Here is a 22,284-nt window from a genome sequence, read left to right on the forward strand (position 1 = left end):
GGAGTGTCACTTGACTGGAATCAACGCACGCTGTCCCAAATGAGGAAGTCAGCTCTCGGGAGGTTATGGACAGTCCCGCAGGACATATCATACTTGTAGTGGAGCTTAAAGTGTTCTGCTCGCACGACGTCGCACTGGACTGCTGGGATTAAAAGAGAAGCGACTCCCTGTTTTTGTGAGGATGTTTGTCATCCCTGTCGTTGTGGTTGTTGTTGTAGGAAACATCGCCACTTCAGTAGATCTCTCTGGTACGTACATGACGATATAACTTAATATGGAAGGATAGTACATGTAGTCTACATGTGACAATGTATTTACAAAGATATAACATGTAAACTACTGCCTCGTGCTGACAATATAATATGAAAATCGACGAACACATGTACAGTATCGCCTTATGTTGGGAACATAACATGTAGTCAAACTGTAACATGTACTGCCTCATGTGGACAACATGTAAAATTAATTGGTCTCGAACTCGCGGCTCGGGGGCCAGTTGAGGCTCACGGAACGATATTTTGTAGCCGCACATTATTATTTTTTTTGTCGAGTCGTTGCCCTGGACGTTTCTTTCTTTATTTTTTAAATCACTGATAAGCTACCTCAGCTCAGGCTCATGACAGCTTTCGGCGGTGTTTGTTGACAAGTTAGGCAAAGTGAATTTGCAACGTTAGTCATTTGGCTGAAACGTAATTCTGAAGTGACACCAAGTGGAAGGAAAATTTATCCTGCCACCCAGCCCCAGTTAGTTGCACGTGTAGTAAATATAGCGTAGTATGCTAATTGTGTGTCTATGCTATAACCTGCTTTTATTGTCAATCTATTGCAACAGGAGTGAATCTCGATTGCACCAGCGACTATGAGAAGCTGATGTCTTGTCACTTTGATGCTCCAAGCTGCACTGACTACAATGTGACTATGTGGAGCCTTGATGGTTATGGGTGAGTCCTGCAGGCTCTGCCCAAAAATGAATAATAATTAGCTAATGATGATTCGTTTTATTTTTTCATGCACAGTGAGAGCTACTGTCTTCCCGTGCAGTGTGCGAGTGGAAAATGCTGCTGCTCCATCAGTATGATTTTGATATTGGACAAGAATCACATGGCATTCGTTCGGAGAGGTGGCGAATATGTTGAGTCCAAAAACATAAGTGTGAAACACAGCAGTGAGTTCAACACGTCACAAACCGTCTTTCTCCTGTCATTATTGGTACCATTCTGTGACGGCGTCACACACACACAAAAAAAAAAGAATGTGCAGTTAATCTTTTATCTGAAGTCTCGCAAGATTTGGTAACATGCTGATGATTTAACTCCCAAGTTTTCCTTTCGAGGCATATTTTTTTTCTTGTTCTCCCCTGAAATCTCCTCACTGTTCCCCTGCAGTCAAACCCCAAACCCCAACCATCTTCTCAGTGAATGAGACCAACGGGAATTTTCAAGTCATTTGGAGGACAAACATCAACAAACGCTCCATAAGAGAAATAATAAGCACAAATCTGACTTACCGCAAAAAAGGAGATACAAAGGAGGTCAAGAGAAGTACTCCTTTGCTCACTTTATATTGTCCTTAGATGTTGAAAAAATAAAATATTTTGACATTGTTTTCACTTCTGCCAGGTGACCGAAGTAGTCAAAGCACCACAAGTGGAGACGCCACTGTGTTACCCGTGTGTTTCCACTGAAATACTTGGTGCGCACTTGGAGCCAAGTACAACCTATGATGTCACAGTCCAAAGCTTCCTGCCTTGGAAGAGCCCACCGAGTGACCGCAGCAAGGAGTACGAATTTTCAACCCGTAAGTTTTGACCCGCTTTGGATAATGTCAAAGTCCAACCTAAGCGCTATCATCAAGTTGAGAAAATTAAGGACTGACACTACCAGCATACTCTGGTGCAACTTTAATGCTCAGTTCAGTTTGATCAAAACCAGACTATCGAGGCACTTTTCATTTCATGATATCACGAATATTGTTACATCCCTAATTGCCTATCTACATGTGTTGCCGCACCGTTTCTGTTTAATCATCCGTTGCTTAAAGTGTTACAACGCCGTCTATAAAGTTTTTTTTTTTTTTTTTTAATAGTGTGTCAGCACAGCATTTAACCAGCAGAATTTAAGGCAAAGTGTTTAAATGCACGTCAAGTTTTAGGGAGTGGCCTGAAACAGCTTGAAGCCTCTTTAAGAATCTGCGACACTGCTGCTTGTTAAGATCTGAGTTGAGTTCACTGCCACTATACAGCACTCATATCTCAAATTTCTGTTGACAAAGTCAAAGCGAAAAATCACCCCGACGACAGCTCGCATCTCAAAAAACTTGTGACTCAAGTCACTCTTATTTCAATGCACCACTGTGGTTATATTCAATTACTTTAAATAAAGAACTCAGTGGGAGGGGAAACTATTTTAATGTTCCAGTATGAAAAGGAAACGCAACTAACACAGTACCTTTTAACTTGAACAGCAGCGTCCCGTGAGAGCCTCTTACTGACCCTCATAATTAGCCTCAGTCTGGTCGCCATCACAATGAGCAGCGTGGCATACGTCAGCTATGTGAAGTAAGTCACAAAGCCTTTCATTTTATTGTTTTCACTATAATATATACTGAAATGTTTGTGTGTTCATGCTTGACTGTCCTTTGACTGTAGGTGTAGAACCAAGTATTGGGACTCAGTCAGCGACTATCAAAATTCCAAACTTCTTGACATAAATCCGAGTGAAGTAGAGGTGTGTCTTCACCCATTTTGAAGAGTCAAAAAGTTGATGCAGTTCTGTGTAATTGTTTTCCTTGCGGCAGGTTTTGAAGCCTATGCCGCTCATCATCTCATCGATCGATGTTGAGACCCTCACCCCAGATGGCCTGAAACCATGGTTAGTGACAAAAGATTTATTTAAGATTTTACAAACACTTATTTGTGCCGGATATCATTCAAAAAACTGAAAAGGGTTCTTGGTTTAACATGGTAAAAATACCTCAGAAAGATACAAGAACAATCTAGCATTGTGACCCGTAGAGCGCTGACAAGAAAACTCTCTGTACTCTGGACTTGGGTTGTTCTTGCAACTTTGACTCGTCCCGTCAGGGGTCACCACAGCGAGTCACTCGCATGATTTGTGTGGCACAGGTTTTACCCCAGATTCCCTGAGGCAATCCACCTTTTTTTTTTTTTTTTTTTTTATACAGGCTTAGGCTGCACTGTAAAATCAGGATATATATATATATATATATATATATATATATTTTATTATTATTTTTTTTTTTACATAATTTCTGATCCCTACAAATTGTGTTTGTCCTGGTCATTCCATGACAGTGAGGTTAGGTTGTGTAGTCTGTACATCTTGATGCACTGGAGGCATAAGGAAACCAACAGAGGTTGCAGTTGATCCAGGCCCAACGTGTGCATGTATACAGTATATTTTGACTCAGGAAGATTGTATGATTTGTATGACATGATTAACCCAAGTAATCAACTTGCTAGAAATCTAGTGTGGACTTGATTTGACTTCATTTTTTGCCACAATAACTTAGGACTTGTTTCAAACCTAAAGGTTAAGACTTGCACAAATATGACTACTCATACCTCTGATTTCTTATATAATTGTTGAGGGCATTTCTAGTAACTGGTCATTCTGTTGCAGGTCAAAAGATTCCCTAATTGACAGCAGTACCGAGAGTCTCCTTCAAAGTAGTGGAACCAGTAGCGGCCCACCTTCTCTCAGTTACGCTTGTACAGAAGCTGCAGACATCATTGCAGGCGTCCAAGGGGCACTCAGCAAAGCCTTAATGAACATCATCCCGGTATCAGCTCCAACAGACCATCTGCTAAAAGACTCCAACAAACCCACCAGTGCCTTGTTCACTCATCCCAGTCCCTGCAATAGCGAGCAACATTCGGAATTGGAAAATACAGTTACATACTCCTTTATCAGGCCTAGCTGTCCAGTACAGGTAAAAGCTGACCCTTTAAAGAGTCATGCCCAGCCTGAAATGCCATGCGACTGCAGTTACCAAGAAACAGGTGGCGTGTCAACTTGCGACAAGCGAGCATCAGCTTGTGAAGAAAACATGTTCCCAACCTTTGTCTCTTTCTACACACTGACTGCCACGTCTCACCAGCGGTGCAGCAGAGATTCTGGGAGGTTTTCAAATGGTGAAAACTCAGACGCGTCTCTCAGCTGCAGCAACACAAGCCTGTCTGGAGATGTTGAATCCAGAGTGGCAGCAGAACACGAGCATTGTCAAGAGATGTTTAGTGGGGCTTGTGGCAAAGGGGAGGATGCCACCAAGGAGAGTGAAGGTCACATCTGTATCCCTGCAAGCTTACAAGGCACCTTTCCAGTAGATGTTAACTACCAACCCTTCCAGGGTTTAAGAGAACTCTCTGATAATCAATTTGACGAGCAGAAAAGTGATAAAAAAGCCCCGAACAAGGTTTTAGAAAATTCCTTAGAAGATGCCACTAAAGGCAATAACTGCATACCTGCAAGTTCAAACCACTGTTTTCCAATTGATGACAGCTACCAAGCATTTCAGGCTTTCAGGGACCTCGCTGAATGTCAGTTTGAAGGGCAGAAAAGTGTTAAGAAACTAGACCTGGACAATGTTTTAGAAATTTCCTCAGAAGATGCCACTAACGGCGATAACTACGTACCTGCAAACTCAAACCGCAGTCTTCTGATGGCTGACAGCTACGAAGTTTTACAGGGTTTAAAGGAACTCTCAGATGAGAAGTTTGGAGTGCTGAATAGTGTTAAAAAACGAGACCTGGACAATGTTTTTGAAAAATCCTTAGAAGATTTCACTGAAGGTGATATCTGCATCCGTAAAAGCTCAAACTACAGTTGTCTGGTTGATGACAACTACGAATCATTTAAAGGTTTAAGGGAGCTCTCTGATTGTCAATTGGAAGAGCAGAAAAGTGGTAAAAAAGTATCGGACAAGGTTTTAGAAAATACCACTCAAGGTGATAGCTGCGTGCCTGCAAGCTCAAACTACAATTGTCTGGTTGATAACAACTACAAAGCATTTCAAGGTTTCAGGGAGCTCTCTGATAATCAGTTTGGAGAGCAGAACAGTGGCAACAAAGAAGACTTGAAGGTTTTAGAAAATCACTTTGAAGATGCCACTAAAGGTGATAACTGTGTACGTGCAAGCTCAGACCGCTATCTTACGGTGGCTGACAGCAAAGAAGCATTTCAGGGTTTAAGGGAGCTCTCTGATAGTCAATTTGGACAGCAGAACAGTGGCAAGAACGAAGACTTGGAGAAGGCTTTCGAAAATTACTTTGAAGTTGCTTGTAAAGGTTATACCAGCATCCCTGCAAGCTCAAACCGCAGTGTTCCTGTAGATGATAACTACCAAGCCTTTCAAGGTTTAAGGAAGCACTTGTATAATCAGGTTGGAGAGCCAAAAAGTGGTGAAAAAGAGAACCTGGGCAAGGACGTAGAAAACCCATTCGACGATGCCCCTAAAGCTGATAATTACACTTGCGTCCTTGTAAACTTACTAAACAGTCTTCCAGTCGATGACAACGACCAAATGTTTCCGTGTTTGTAGAAGCAGATGAACATTAAGTTTGCAAACCAGAGAAGTGGTGTGAAAGAAGAATTGGAAAATGTTTGACAAAAATCCTTTGACGATGCAACTAAAAGCTATCCCTGCTTGCCTTCAAGCTTAAACCACTCTCTTCCGGTTAATGTTATCCACTAAAGGTTTTAGGATATTCAGAAGCAGTCTGATCAGGTTGGAGTGCTAAAAACTGGTGAAAATAAGGACCAGGTACGTTTTTAGAGACTGCATTAAAAGATGCCAGTCGAGGTGATGAAGGCTGCACCTGCGTTCCTATAAGTTTACAAGATATTCTCCAGGTGGATGACAACTACCAAGTGTTTTGGGATTTAAGGAAACAGCCTGATATAATTGCTTGCGGGCCAGAGAAGTGACCTGACCGAAGAAGACTGAAAAGCTGTCGGAAAAGTCCTGAGGAGACACCGCTAAAGGCGAAAACTGCGCACCTGAAATCATACAAGACAGTCTTCCTGTGGAGGACCACTACAAAGATTTTCATTCTATATCGAAGCAGTCTGATATCAAGTTTGCAGAAGAGACATGTCAAGAAAAAAAAAAAGACTTTGAGAAGGCTTTTGAAACTTCATTACCAATAATGCCCGGAGACCCCTCAGGCCCAGTAGCGCCGGTGTCGACCGAACATGTTCATTGTAGTCGAGTGTCGTGTAGTCCCTGAGGCCCAAATACCTTTTTTTCCCAATGGACTCCACTAGCCTTCCAAATCTAATTATTACTGAGAGATTGTTGGATTTATCTTACCAAACATAATGAATAAACACAAAAGGATTGAAGACGTTGGTCATTTTACTCATGAGGAGGGCGCATGGGAGATTGTTCAGGTTACAGCCTCTCAACACGCTCTAAACAATCTCCCCCGTCGCTCCTACATTTATTTGAAAATAGGAGGGCTCTACAAGACATAATGTTCTAAGCATTAAGACACAACACAAAACATAGGACCAGACGACACCTGTCCCGTCCCCGACCACATCCGATCACGTCCTTGGTCAAGGCGCCCTTCCATCAAATGTTGCTGAGTCATCTTCTTGAAGGCGAGACATCTTTGCAAGCTACTAATGCAAAATACTCATGCAAGCTAAGCAAATAAATGATAACTACTAAAATATATCTAACAGTGAACTAGGAAAAATGGCTGGTACTGAACATGGTGGCAGGTTTGACTGGACGTGACTTAATTGGAGCCGTGGAACAACGTGTGGGAACAGGTGAAAAATTAAGTGACTTGTGAACAGGGAAAAAACGAGGGGGCAAAATTTGACCTTTACTTGGGCGCCTCCGTTGGCCACCACGCGGCGGTCCCGGGTAGATGGCCAAACGGGTGCCCAAGAAAAGGTCCGAGGGAAAGGTTTTGGACTCACTGGGGTTGGAAACGGGGAGACGTGACAAAAACTGACGAGGACGGGATAAAGTAGGGAAGGAACCAGAAAAATCTAAGTCTGTGTCAGAGTCAGAATCAGACAGAAGGTTAACTAAATCGGGGCCATCTTCACAATCAGAAAAATCAGAATCTAAAGAAACATGTGGATGTAAAATGGTAGAGCATGGTGAATAACTAGGACAAGTGGGGGGACCCGATGAAAAGGACAGAAAAGACTGAACGATGGGGCTTACTGGAGGAGGGTAGGTATGGATGGCAGGCTGAGGACGGTGGGAGGCAGTTTGGTGGTGTCCAGGGTGACGCCATCTTCTTCCCGCTGGGTCCTGTTCTGGTCGGTTCATTCTGTCACGTACGTGGTTAAGGCGAGGGCGAGTAAAGCAAGGTAAGAACATGGTGGACCCAATTGCAGGGAAGCAGGGAGGCAAGGCAGGAGTGCGGGAGTCTCAAAATAATATTTAATCTTAGAAAAGGGAAAACTGAACAAAGTCCCACAACAGATACCAATCAAATCAAAGTAACAAAGAAACACTCGAATATCTAAAACTGGAAACAAACTATGACCTGTGAGTAAGATGTGGAATAGAAACGGAAAATGACACCTGACAATGACATACCACAATGATAAAGACAACTGACGACTATGACATGGCAAAGACATGTGACAACGACAATGAACCGACAAGAAGTGAAAGAAACCAGGGAACTAAATACAAACAGATAAACGAGACAACGAGGAACACCTGGACAAGACATGAGTGGCTGGAGAGAGCTGATTGGTCGACACAAAGCAGACGAGAACAGGTGGACACAACAACTTAATGAGCACACGACAAACATGGAACACAGGAAAACATGGAACTAAACCAAAACACAGACCATGACAGTCCTAGTATCAATTGAAAGGCACTATATATATATGTATATACATATATACATATACATATATATATATATACATATATACATATACATATATATACATATATATATACATATACATATACACATATATATATATATATATATATATATATATATATATATATATATACACACACTGAAATGTTGTGACGCGTGATTCAGTAGAGTGCAGAGCTCGTTAGCAAGAATATATAAACAATCCTGGTTCTGCACTAAAATGAGATGGGTTTTGAACATATTTCACATCGCAACTAAGTGAACAGTCAGCTACGGGCCACGCCTCATCCACAATCACTGTTGTGCAATTGCTTTCTTATTTCTTCGCTGAAATACAGGCATCGGGTCCATGGAAATACACTAATAATGGAAACATGTTAGTAGGTGAATCATCTTAGTTTCTGATTGAAATTCAACAGAACTTATTATTACTGGGGTTCCCATGGATGAGGTGTAAAGGAACAATAAACAATTGTTGAAGACTTCATTGGGTACATCTGTAGAATCTAATGATCCAATACTAGAACTGTATGAAAAATTCTTTACCAAGATAATAATAATTAGTTCTTATTGTCGCAGCCCAAAAGGTATAAATTCATAATGTTTATTATACATTAATATGACTTAATGTGATGATGTGAACCTTGAACATGCTTTTAAAGTCTGGACAGATGGTAGCAGTTGACGCTCAAGTGATGATGTACGACTTCCTGTAACTTAAGGCTGGCCGATTAATCGATTTTCGTGATTAATACTATTTTATTGTCTGGGCGATTATTATTATTATTTTTTTTTTATAAATTTTGTTTTAGTGTGTTCCAAAGTTCAAAGTGCGTCCCCACTGACGTGCACTGCTAAGATCAGGGAGCACCAATATATTGTCCATGAGCACTATATTCTAAAAAGCAACACTTGTTTGGAATAATGTCATTGTCATTTACTTTTTCTACAAATAGATTAAAATCAAAAGTCTGATTTTTGTGTAACAAAAAAAAAAAAAAAATCTGACTTTCTTTTGTAAGGCCTAAAAGCCCTGCCCTGTGTGTAACTAGAGGAGACAGTTAAGTGGTGAGGATACCTGCGAGAGACAAATGCCTCCGATTGGCTCATTTAGAAGAGAACCGAAGCGGAACCTTTATTTTGCTAGCCTCTCAAAAATGACTATGGCTGACGACATATATAGCTCATATTGTACATGCATCCAAGACCCAGCCATCACACACACACACACACACACACCTCAACACAGCTAAAGCTCGCACTGAACATGCAACCAGCAGGCCGTCTGAGGCTGAGGACGTGGCTGGAGGAGCAGATCGAGTCTGGGAAGTACCCGGGAGTCTGCTGGCTCGACAAGGTAGACCATATTCATAAGTCATACACAATACTCAAACTGGGCCAAAGCATTAGGTGCACCTGCACAATCGAAATGAGATCCAATATAGAAGAATTCAGCCTTCATAAAGAGACTAAAGATTAGTTGTAAATTGAACACTAACTGCACTGCGTCATACTAAGATGTGTTTCTAATATTTTGACCCTTTCATCTAACATTAGAAATAGCATGGACACATAAATAACACAAATAGGTAGATATCTGAATGGATTTTTAATACAGCCTATTTAATAGATCTCATTTGATTGTGCGGAACCTAATAAATTGATCAGTAAATATACACTATTGTGCAAAATTATAACGTCTTGATTTAATGACCCTTTTCATAAGTCATTTGGTCAATGGACATCAGTAAATAAGAGGGCATTATACAAGGGGGAAAATAGATTGAAATGAAATAAGTCACAATTTTACAGGAATAAAGTGTAATACTAATGTATATTGACAGTTGAAGTCATGAAAAAAGTCAAATTTGCAATAAAACCTTACAAGAATGAAGTCATATAGTTTTTCAAAAATGAAGTCATTATTATGATGAAAAAGTCCTTAAAAATAAGGTAAGTATAATTTTAACATTATGAGGAAGAAGTTGGCGTGTTCAATTAAGAAAACCGAAGTCATAATTTTACAGCAATGGTCATCGTGTTCCAAGAAAAGGCTGTCATTTTCCAGAATATTGTAATATTTATATTGTAATATTTCATTAGCCTAAAAACATATTTGCCAGTCTTTTTTGACTTACTGTTACCAAATCAATAAAAAAAATTCCAATGTATTTACAAAAAGTTTTTACTTGTTTTTTGAAAACAAAATACGACTTAGGCAACTACGCTTTTAAGCTAAGTTTGATGAAAAAAGTTGTACTATTACGAGAATAGTCATAAATGTATGACAAACAAACACCTAATTTTATATATTATGAGAATAAAGTCATGTTTTCTGGGAAGTTCTAGATTTACTTGAATAAAATCTTTACACTACATCAAAAAGTCATAATTTTATGAGAAATAAGTTTTCATATTACAAGTAAAAAAAAAAATGTCCTACATTTCCAAGAAAATCGTAATGAGGAAAACGTCGTAGTGTCACATACGCATTTTATATTATGAGACTAATATTACAAGAATAATACCATAATATTACCAAACAATTCATAAATTATCCTGAATAAAGTCAATGTTATGAGAAGACAAGACGCAATATCACATGAAAAAAAGTCAAATCACATTATTCCTCAATTGTAAGGAGAGGACGCAATGAATATTGATGTATGAAGTATAGATTGTTTTTTTTTCGGATTTTTTTACTTTATTTTTATTTATTTTTTACTGTATTTTCTGGATGTATTCAAATTAAGACAGACAATTGAGTTTTTATGATGATTTTCGAAAACAACAAATGTGAAGCAATATACACAAAGTGGTATTATGTTACACATATAGATCCATAATAGCAGTGTTACATGATTACGATGTTTTGTCCTTGTTTATATACCTCCAGTCAGAGAGAGTTTTCCAGATCCCGTGGAAACACGCGGCTCGTCACGGCTGGAGTATCGACCGAGACGCCACTCTCTTCAGGAGCTGGGCCATGCACACTGGTATGTCACATGTTCAATTATCCATCTTAAATGAAAAGGTAGAAGTCAAAAACCTTGAGACTGAAAGCATAAAGCAATGAATCAATCATATTATTTCCTGAAACTTAATCCTTCATCTTTGAACCTACTGAAATGAATTGAAATGCAAGTATAACAAACAATTATTATAATGAAAAATAAGTCATCTTTACGGGAATAATGTCTTTACGTGAAAAAAGCTGCAATTATATTATATTATGAGAAAACAAGTACTAGATTTTCAAGAATAAAAGCTTGGTGACATTACATTAAAGTCGAACATTTACATGAGATAAGTTGTAATATTACATGAAATAAATAAATATATAAATTATTATAAAATATATAAATAGTTGTAATACTATGAGGAAAAGCAATAATCTTTCTTGGTAATTGAACTTGTTTTACGGGAAGAACATCCTGGTATACACGAAAAAGTTTTCCACTGTGCTGCCACATTGAATTACATTTTAAAACAAATTCCAGTGACAGTGCCTGCGTGGGGTTTCTCTGTGATTTGAACCCGGGCCCTCAGAACTGTGAGGCAGATGTGCTTACCAGTTGGTCACCGTGCCGCCACATGTAATCATGTGCTGAGAATAAAATCTAGACATTACGAGATTAAGTAATTTTACTATCTTGAAGCTATAGTGTTTTATTAAAGGTGTCATGATACAATATTAAAGTTGTATATTATGAAAAAGTATTATTATATGTGAAAAAGTCATAATGTACAAGAATAAAGTTTAAGAGCACAGACACCAGCTGTAGGAATCTTGACATCCACTTAAAATACTTACTTTTCTCATAAAAAGTACAAGATGATGACTATTTTTTGTTCTTTTTTTGAGGGGGTACTTTTTTGAAATGTTGCCTCCCTTTGCGTGCATACATAACTATTGTATTTGTCAAATGTTGTGAGCAGCATGTGGAGGAAAAGGATCTGTCACGCTTTGCTCATGTGCCTTAGGCTGCATCACCAAAGGCAGCTAAAGCTTCGGTCGCCATCAAATGAAGGCGATCAGATTGCACCGTGAACTCGAATGGCCTCACTAGACAAAACATTAGGTACACCTGCACAGTCTAATGAATGCTGGCTGTATCTGTAAGAGGACAATTGTGAGTTTTGATTGTGAAGCCGTACCTAATGAAGTGTCTGGTGAGTAGATAACTCGGGGTTGGGAAAACTAAAGTGCTCAAGGGCCACATTTGACTTTTAAAATGGACACCTGAGCTAGGTCTCTTCTTTTTCTTTATTACTTTGACCGCTACATTCTGCATAGTACTATGTGTACTGTAGTAATACTAATATATAATACTACCAGTATACTACTGCAATTTGTCTTGGTTTGACAAAGACACTCCTGCCTAGAGCAATGACTCTGTTTCACCAATTTAATGTCACAACTAGTAACGTTTGACTCCATTTCACCAATCAAACGGAGTCAGCCTGTCACATGACCATAAACACGCACGCACACACACACATAGAGAGAGAGAGAGTCTCTGCAGCCCCACACATTTTCAAACAACGGTGTGAATTTTCATATATTTTTGTTTATTTGAATTTCATGCTCTGATAAATGAAGTCATAAGTGACGCACCACTACTCGAGTAGTTGCTTTTTTTTTCCACTCACACTACAAGACCACGTTTTACTTTTACTTGAGTCACATTATCCTAAAGTAACAGTACTCTTACTTGAGTAACATTTTGGGCTACTCTACCCTCCTGCATGTATGTAAAACGTTTTTTTTTAAATTATTATATATATATATATATATATATATATATGTATTTTCTTATTTACAAATTATAAATCAACCAAATATTTAATGGCATAAATGATTTTTGTTTTTTTTAATGAACAGATCAAATTTAATTAACCAATTTGAGAAAGAAAACAGCTAAATTAGTTCAACAGGACGTTTGACAACTCTGGGATCACTTAAATTGAGCCCAAACCAAAACCAAACAGGATACGTTTTACTTCAGATCGATACCGTCCAGGCCAACATAAAGCAGACCCAAAGACGTGGAAGGCCAACTTTCGCTGTGCCCTCAACTCTCTCCCCGACGTACGTGAGCTGCACGAGCGCAGCAACAAGAGGGGCAGCAATGCCTACAGAGTCTACAAGATGCTTCCCGCCGCGCACCCACGCAACAGAGGTGACCGCAACAAACATACCTAATACATACAATGCATATAAAAAACACACACCCGTCGAACCATAACATTTTCCCGCATAAAAAAGATACGTGAAAAAAATAATAGGACCAAAAAATATTCATAGAAAATAACAAAATAAGCCAAAACTTACTTGACAAAATGTTCAACATCTTCGATGAAAAATTATACAAATATTACAAAACAATACCAAACAAATATAGAAAAATACCAAAATGTTACAACAAAAATATTAGACAAAATGTTAAAAATATTAGACCTCATTTTTTAATTTTAACAAAAATACTACCAACTATTACATGAAAATACATAAATACTAGAAAATAATACCAAGTATTAGGTGAAAAAATTCTAAGCATATGAGAAAATAATACAAATGTTGGGAAAGAAATACTAAAATGGTGGTCAATAAGACAAAATATTAGACACAAATATAAAAATATTAGGTGAGAAATACACAAATATTAGAAAACAATACCAAAAGACTAACTTAAAAAATACAAAAACATACAACAAAAATATTAGGGGAAAATATCAAACATTAGAAAATAACCAAAATATTAGAAATAAAATGTTTTAAAAAAGTTTGAAAATAAGACAAAAATACTGCACAAAAATATAAAAATAAATAAAATAAAAATACACCACTAGTAGAAAAAAATACACAACTGTTAGAAAACTATTCAGCAAGATTAGCCACAAAAATGCAAAATGTAATGAAATGAAAAATAAATAAAAAATGCACAAGATGAAAATGCACAAAAAGACAAAATATTAGAAAAAAAGAGTTCTATTTTCAGGAGTTCCTATGCTAACATAAATTAGATTCACCGTCCCAGTAAAATTTGTGTTAAATTACATGAAAAAGAGCTCATTCTACGAGATACGAGCCGTAATGTTACGTGAAAATTTTGTAATTGTAGTAGAACATTGTCATAACAATTATGAGAAAAAAAGTTGTTCATAAGAATAAAGTCCTCAAATAAGTGAATCCTGAGGTGCCAAACCGTGAGTATGCGGGGGTCACCTGAATTATATTACTGTATGTTATCTATTGTTGTAGCAAATGTGACAAACCTTCAGTCACATCCAGCCCGTTCTCCCCTTCTAGGGCTCCGGATGTTGAGTCCGCGCTTAAAAAAGCAGCAGAGTGTCGGAGTGTGTGCACCAGTTGACACCGCGCAGCAGCCATGGCAACTTCCAAGTGTCAATTCATCCACTGAACATGCATCGCTCAGCATTCCTATACAGGGTGAGACGTTCATTTGTAGAAGCAGTTCGTGCTGATGCTGTTAGTCTGTGTGACTTGCCTGGTGGAGGATGACACTTTTTGTTGTTGTTGTTGTGTAGACATGTCATGGGAGGCCATGGAGCGGGAGGATGGATCCAAGGTATCATGGTAGCATCTTCTGGACCTTCAACAGGTTCTTTAGCTACATGAGAGGGGAAGAATTTTAGCAATGGTTCTCAGTATGATGCAGTGAAGTTCAACACCACATCAAACAACAGCATGTTATAAATGATCACTTAAAAATGAGCATTTTTATCTTTGTAAACGCAGAATGGGTGAAAAAGATTATAAAGTGTACCAAATATTTTTAGCTGCTGAGTGCCCTCATTGTGTATTATATAACTTTACGTTGAACTTTTTTGTGTATTTCTGCAGCTGATTGATCATTCTAGCAGCACTGCTGAGCCGGGCAACCACACTTGTGCTCACGGAGGATGGAGGTCTTACCCACTGTGGGACAACTGGCACTGTGGGGCCACAACGCACACATGCTTGTCGAGTAAGACGAAACTTACAATTTTATGAAAATACTTTAAAAGTCCCCCTCCTTGAGCCGTCACCTTATCATGGTGGAGGGGTTTGTGTGTCCCAATGATCCTAGGAGCTACGTTGTCTGGGGCTTTATGCCCCTGGCAGGGTCACCCATGGCAAACAGGACCTAGGTGAGGGACCAGACAAAGCACGGCTCAAAGACCCCTTATGATGACGACAAAAAATGGACTCAGGTTTCCCTTGCCCGGACGCGGGTCACCGGTGGCCCCCTATGGAGCCAGGCCTGTAGGTGGGGCTTAAAGGTGAGCGCCTGGTGGCTGGGCCTGCACCCATGGGGCCCGGCCGGGCACAGCCCAAAAGGGTAACGTGGGTCCCCCTTCCCATGGGCTCACCACCTGTGGGAGGGGCCATAGGGGTCAGGTGCAGTGCGAGCTGGGCAGTGGCCGAAGGCGGGGACCTTGGCGATCCGATCCCCGGCTACAGAAGCTGGCTCTAGGGACGTGGAATGTCACCTCTCTGGCAGGGAAGAAGCCCGAGCTGGTGTGCAAGGTCAAGAAGTTCCGACTAGATATAGTCGGGCACGCCTCCATACACAGTTTGGGCTCTGGTACTAGTTCTCTTGAGAGGGGTTGGACTCTCTTCTACTCTGGAGTTGCCCACGGTGAGAGGCGCCAAGCAGGTGTGGGTATACTTATTGTCCCCCGGCTCGGCACCTGTATGTTGGGGTTCACCCCGGTGGACCAGAGGGTAGCCTCCCTCCGCCTTCGGGTGGGGGGACGGGTCCTGACTGTTGTTTGTGCATATGCACCAAACAGCAGTTCAGAGTACCCACCCTTTTTGGAGTCCTTGGAGGGGGTTGCTGGAGAGCGCTCTCGCTGGGGACTCCATCGTTCTGCTGGGGGACTTCAATGCTCACGTGGGCAATGTCAGTGAGACCTGGAAGGGCGTGATTGGGAGGAACGGCCCCCCCGATCAGAACCCGAGCGAAGTTTTGTTATTGGACTTCTGTGCTCATCACGGATTTTCCATAACGAACACCATGTTCAAGTATAAGGGTGTCCACACGTGCACTTGGCACCAGAACACCCTAGGTCGGACTTCGATGATCGACTTTGTGGTCATGTCATCGGACTTGCGGCCGCATGTCTTGGACACTCTGGTGAAAAGAGGGGCGGAGCTGTCAACTGATCACCACCTGGTGGCGAGTTGGCTACGGTGGTGGGGTAAGATGCCGGTCCGACATAGCAGGCCCAAACGTATTGTGAGGGTCTGCTGGGAACGTCTGGCAGAATCCCCTGTCAGATGGAGTTTCAACTCCCACCTCAGACAGAACTTTGCTCATGTTCCGGGGGAGGCGGGGGACATAGAGTCCGAGTGGACCATGTCCCCCGCCTCCATTGCTGAGGCGGCCGACTGGAGCTCTGGCCGTAAGGTGGTCGTGCCTGTCGTGGCGGCAATCCCCGAACTCGTTGGTGGGCACCAACGGTGAGGGATGCCGTCAAGCTGAAGAAGGAGTCCTATCGGGCCTTTTTGGCCTGTGGGAATCCTGAGGCAGCTGATGGGTACCGGCTGGCCAAGCGGAATGTAGCTTTGGTGGTCGCTGAAGCAATAACTCGGGCATGGGAGGAGTTCGGTGAGGCCATGGAGAATGACTTCCGGATGGCTTCGAGGAAATTCTGGTCCACCATCCGGCGTCTCAGGAGGGGGCAGCAGTGCACCATCAACACTGTGTATAGTGGGGATGGGGCGCTGCTGACCTCGACTCGGGACGTTGTGAGTCGGTGGGGAGAATACTTCGAAGACCTCCTCAATTCCACCGACACGCCTTCCCACGAGGAAGCAGAGTGTGGGTTCTCTGAGGCGGGCTCTCCTATCTCTGGGGTTGAGGTCACCAAGGTGGATAAAAAGCTCCTCGGTGGCAGGGCCCCGGGGGTGGATGAGATTTGCCCGGAGTTCCTAAAGGCTCTGGATGTTGTGGGGCTGTCCTGGTTGACACGCCTCTGCAACATTGCGTGGACATCGGGGACAGTGCGCCTCTGGATTGGCAGACTGGGGTGGTGGTCCCCCTTTTTAAGAAGGGGGACCGGAGGTTGTGTTCCAACTACAGGGGGATCACACTCCTCAGCCTCCCTGGTAAGGCCTATTCAGGGGTGCCAGAGAGGAGGGTCCGTCGGGAAGTCGAATCTCAGATTCAGGAGGAGCAGTGTGGTTTTCGTCCTGGCCGTGGAACAGTGGACCAGCACTACACCCTTGGCTGGGTCCTCGAGGGTGCATGGGAGTTCGCCCAACCAGTCTACATCTGTTTTGTGGACTTGGAGAAGGCGTTCGACCGTGTCCCTCGGGGGGTCTTGTGGGGGGTGCTTCGGGAGTATGGGGTACCGAACCCCCTAATACGGGCTGTTCGGTCCCTGTATGACCGGTGTCAGAGTTTGGTCCGCATTGCCGGCAGTAAGTCGGACTCGTTTCCAGTGAGGGTTGGACTCCGCCAAGGCTGCCCTTTTTCACCGATTCTGTTCGTAACTTTTATGGACAGAATTTCAAGGAAATTCAAACCCCTCCACCACAACAAGTAACAGCTCAAGGAGGGGCGTTATAACTTTATTCTTGTAAAATTTTCTTTTTCAATGTTAAAACTATTCTCTGAAAATGTTTTACTTTTTTTTTTTTTTTTTTACTTTCTCGCTTAATTAGGGTTTACAATTTTATTCTTGAAAAATACTTCTTTTCACATTATATTACAACTATTCTTAAGTTATGACTTATGTTCTTGTTATTTCAATTTTATTCTTATAAAATAGGACACTTTTACATGTAATCCAAATGTATTGTAAAATTATTACTTCCTGTAATATTACAACATTTAGCCCTTTTTTCATCATAAAAAACATCACTATTGTCATAAATAGTTTTTTTTAAAATAACTTCATAATTTTCCCACCCTTGGACTTTTATAGTCCATCCATCCATCCATTTTCTACCGCTTATCTGAGTTTGGGTCGCAGGGGCAGTAGCTTTATCAGGGACACCCAGACTTCCCTCTCCCCAGCCACTTCATCCAGCTATTCTGGGGGAATCCTGAGGCGTTCCCAGGCCAGCCAAAGGATGTAGTCTCTCCAGCATGTCCTAGGTCGTCCCCGGGGTCTCCTCTCGGTGGGACGTGCCCGAAACACCTCACCGGGGAGGCGTCGGAGGCATCTGAATCAGATGCCCCAGCCACCTCATCTGGCTCCTCCCGATGTGGAGGAGCAGCGGCTCGACTCTGAGATCCTCCCGGATGACCGAGCTTCTCACCCTATCGCCAAGGGAGAGCCCGGACACCCTGTGGAGGAAAACTCATTTCGACCCACAACTCGTGACCATAGGTGAGGGTAGGAACGTAGATCGACCGGTAAATCGAGAGCTTCGCCTTTCGGCTTAGCTCCTTCTTTACCACAACGGATCGATACAAAGTCAGCATCACTGCAGACGCTGCACCGATCCGCCTGTTGATCTCCCGTTCCATTCTTCCCTCACTCGTGAACAAGACCCCAGGAGGAGGAGCCAGATGAGGTGGCTCGGACATCTGTTTAGGCTGCCTCCTGGACGCCTCCCCGGTGACGTGTTCCAGGCACGTCCCACCGAAAGGAGATCCCGGGGATGACCCAGGACACGCTGGGGAGACTATGTCTCTCGGCTGGCCTGGGAACGCCTCGGGATCTCCCGGAAGAGCTGGAGGAAGTGACTGGGGAGAGGGAAGTCTGGGCATCCCTGCTAAAGTTACTGCCCCCGCGACCCGACCTCGGATATGCGGTAGAAAATGGATGGATGGATGGAAGTTATAACGTGAAAAGTTAAGTTGTAACATTACATGAAGTCATACTTTTGAGAGGATAACATTGTAACACAAAAAGTAATTATTTTACAAGAATAATGTTCTAATTTGAATTTCATGAGAAAATAAAGTTGCAAAATAAAATGAAAAAGACAATTTTACAAAAATAAAATAGAATTGTAAAATGTAAAAAGCAGTAATGTGAAAAAAGTAATACTTTTCCGAGAATAAGGTTGTAACAACAACAACAAAAATAATTACAAAGTAATATTAAATAAGTTTTTATGAGAATTAATTTGTAGTATTAAATGAAAAAGCTTGAATTTTACAAGAATCGAGACAAAGGCCTCTATTTACGTAGACGGTGCAGGTGCGCTTCAACATAAAAACTGGTGTATTTTGATTTTCGTGCAAGCACGAGGCTCGCTGCATGTGTTTGCCGATTTGGCAGACCCGTGCCAAGCTGAGCATGTCGGCGCAATGAGGGTGTGCCCTTGGAGATGCGCTTGGTGGAGTGAGATTTTGGTGGGAGAAAGTCTATTTTAAACTTACTGGGACTAAGTCTAACTTTTGGTGAATCTGATCGAGTCACATGCAGGGAGACGGACGGGAGCTCCACGGACATGTGTGGTTGATGACAGAATTATTTCAACTATGGGCATCCAACCCTCTTAATCATTGTTGAAATCAACTCATGTAATGCATTATTATTATCATCATCATTATTGTATTTTCTGAAGTAACCCACGTACTGGCCAGCACACAGCTAAGGGAGTTGAGGGGGAAACTTATGTTCATACATATGTAATTCGCCAGTGGCTTTTCACCAGCTCATTCTATAACAACAACATTCTATAGCTCATTCCCCTAACATTCAATGCTGTATTCATGCACGGATCACGGAATCCTCTTCATGAGAGACTATTGCGTCGCTTTTAAAGGGAATGAAAGAAGCAGATTCGATTGGACAGGACTGAAATCGGCTGTGACGACGGTCACCCAAGCACAGACGTCCCTCTTTTAAATGCACTGGGGGTACGTCAGTCCCCATAATTACCAAAACCAGGTCTACCCCACCTCCTTACAGTTATGCCAAGTGCAGGGTTTGATTTGTGCTAGTCACGAAAATAGAGCCCGCAGTATGAGGAAAAAAGTTAACATTTTACAGGGGGGACAAAAATCAATACAATAATACAGTAATGTTATCAAATTATATGCCTTTTTTTGTGGCAATTTTTGTAAACAACTGTAGTTCTGAGAAGCAGCATGGCTAAGATTTAGGCCCACTGTCTTTCATGTCCCATATCTCTCTACCTGTCAATCTACACTGAGCAATATCATCTTCTTCTAAACATAGAAGCAGCTATCCTGTTAAGTTTCTGTTGTGCTCCCCTAGGTCCAGTTGATGACAGCCTCTTCTCCCTCCAGATAGACAACAGCAATGAACTTTTGGGGGTGTCAGACTGGTCCTTCCATCAAAAGACCCTCACACTTTAGCAACATAAAGAACAATGTGTCTGTGTGCATGTCACATACCTGATTAAATCTTTTTTTTCTTTTACTTTTCTTTTCCAGCAAAGCCGCTGAAATAAAAGATGAGACACGATATCATGTTCCAAGCCACGCATTAGCTCATGTAACTCCTTGATGCTTAAGTGCTTCGTACTCACTTCAATGACTCGCTGCAGCACCTAAAGGGAAGAGATCTCATGCCGCATCATTATGACTGTCAAGAAATGTGGCATTAACACTTAATAATAAAAAATACAGTATTTGGAAATACATGCTTTTTATTGGACAGCGACAATTTTCACATTTACAATTTTCTGTTGTTTTTTGGGACTTTTTTTTTCTTTAAAAAACAATTAGGCTACATGTCATTAAAAAGCTCCACTGTTTACCTTTTATCTAAACCCAACAAAAATTACTTTTTGGGAAAATAAAACATTTGGAGGATCATGCTTTTCATGGTGCGCTACAATATTCATCCATCCATTTTCAACACTGCTTATCCTGGTTAGTGTCACGGGGCACTGGACGCTACAATATTCACATTTACAATTCGAGATGTCATTTTTTTGGTTATATTTTTTTCAATCAAAATAGTTACATTTTTCATTGGGCAGCTACAATTTTGTGAAAACCCAACAAAACCTGACTTTTTTGGATAAGAAAACAATTTGGGGATGCATGCATTTCATTGGAGAGCTACGATATAAATGTTTTTAATTTCCCACACATTTTCTTTCCTTACAGTGGGTAGGGAAAGTATTGAGACCCCCTTAAAATGTTCACTCTTTGTTATATTGGAGCCATTTGCAAAAACAATTTTAGTTCATTTCCAACCCCCCCCCCCCTAATTAATGTACACACAGCACCCCATATTGACAGAAAAAACTGAATTGTTGAAATTTTGCAGATTTATTAAAAAAGACAAATTCAGACACTTTGCTGAGACACTCAAATATAATTGTGCTGTCCATTTCGTCTGATCATCCTTAAAATGGTTCTACACCTTCACTGGAGTCTAGCTGCGTTTGATTATACTGATTGGACTTGATTAGGAAAACCACATACTTGTCTTTATAAGACCTTCCAGCTCACAGTGCATGTCAGAGCAAAAGAGAATCATGAGGTCAAAAGGAACTACCTGAAGAGTTCAGAGACAAAATTATGGAATAGCACAGATTTGGCCAAGGTTACAAAAACATTTCTGCTCCACTTAAGGTTCCTAAGAGCACAGTGGCCTCCATAATCCTTAAATTGAAGACGTTTGTGACAACCTGAATCCTTCCTAGAGCTGGCCGTCCGGCCAAACTGAGCAATCGGGGGAGAAGAGCCTTGGTGAGAGAGGTAAAGAAGAACCCAAAGATCACTGTGGCTGAGCCCCAGAGATGGAGTTGGGAGATGGATCACTGCAGCCCTCTGCCAATCGGGGCCTTATGGCAGAGTGACCCGACGGAAGCCTATCCTCAGTGCAAGACACATGAAAGCCCACATGGAGTTTGCTGGGAAAAAAAAACAAAAAAAACCTGAAGGACTACAAGATGGTGAGAAATAAGATTCTCTGGTCTGATGAGACTAAGATAGAAATTTGTGGCCTTAATTATAAGCGATATGTGTGGAGAAAACCAGGCACTGGTCATCTTCTGTCCAACACAGTTCCAACAGTGAAGCATGGTGGTGGCAGCATTATGCTGTGGGGGTGTTTTTCATATGCAGGGACAGGACGACTGGTTGCAATCGAAGGAAAGATGAATGCGGCCAAGTACAGGGATATCCTAGACGAAAACCTTCTCCAGAGTGCTCAGAACCTCAGACTGGGCTAAAGGTTCACCTTCCAACAAGACAATGATCCTAAGGACACAGCTAAAATAACAGAGGAGTGGCTTCAGAAAACCTCTGTGACTGTTCTTGAATGACCCAGCCACAGCCCTGACTTAAACCCAATTGAGCATCTCTGGAAAGACCTGAACATGTTTGCCCACCAACGTTCACCATCCAACCTGACAGAACTGGAAACGATCTGCAAGGAGGAATGGCAGATGATCCCCAAATCCAGGTGTGAAAAACTTGTTGCATCATTCCCAAAAAAGACTC

General features: G+C 41.5%; 2 protein-coding genes across 5 annotated transcripts; both read left to right on the forward strand.

The window, feature by feature from the left end:
* Positions 1-46: 46 nt before the first annotated feature.
* LOC133397085 (uncharacterized) lies at positions 47-9,232 on the forward strand. Of its 4 annotated transcripts, none has more exons than XR_009767534.1 (10): positions 47-248; positions 833-941; positions 1,017-1,165; positions 1,386-1,531; positions 1,620-1,797; positions 2,464-2,557; positions 2,648-2,726; positions 2,797-2,870; positions 3,642-7,771; positions 9,166-9,232. XR_009767534.1 is itself a non-coding variant. In XM_061667565.1 (9 exons), exons 1-9 carry the CDS (start codon positions 182-184, stop codon positions 5,557-5,559), a joined length of 2,814 nt encoding a protein of 937 aa, XP_061523549.1. In that variant the 5' UTR covers positions 47-181; the 3' UTR covers positions 5,560-7,872. The 4 variants fall into 4 exon arrangements, 1 of the variants encoding a protein (XP_061523549.1); XR_009767536.1 differs by having other exon boundaries at positions 2,467-2,557; XR_009767535.1 differs by having other exon boundaries at positions 9,169-9,228.
* LOC133397095 (interferon regulatory factor 1-like) lies at positions 8,079-20,521 on the forward strand. Its single transcript, XM_061667587.1, has 7 exons — positions 8,079-9,245; positions 10,785-10,884; positions 12,898-13,071; positions 14,202-14,342; positions 14,441-14,481; positions 14,757-14,880; positions 20,081-20,521. The coding sequence occupies exons 1-7, from the start codon at positions 9,084-9,086 to the stop codon at positions 20,179-20,181; spliced, it is 843 nt and encodes a 280-aa protein (XP_061523571.1). The 5' UTR covers positions 8,079-9,083; the 3' UTR covers positions 20,182-20,521.
* The last annotated feature ends 1,763 nt before the right edge of the window (positions 20,522-22,284 follow it).

Source organism: Phycodurus eques, chromosome 2 (genome assembly GCF_024500275.1).
Source record: "Phycodurus eques isolate BA_2022a chromosome 2, UOR_Pequ_1.1, whole genome shotgun sequence".
NCBI classification, from domain to species: Eukaryota; Metazoa; Chordata; class Actinopteri; order Syngnathiformes; family Syngnathidae; genus Phycodurus; species Phycodurus eques.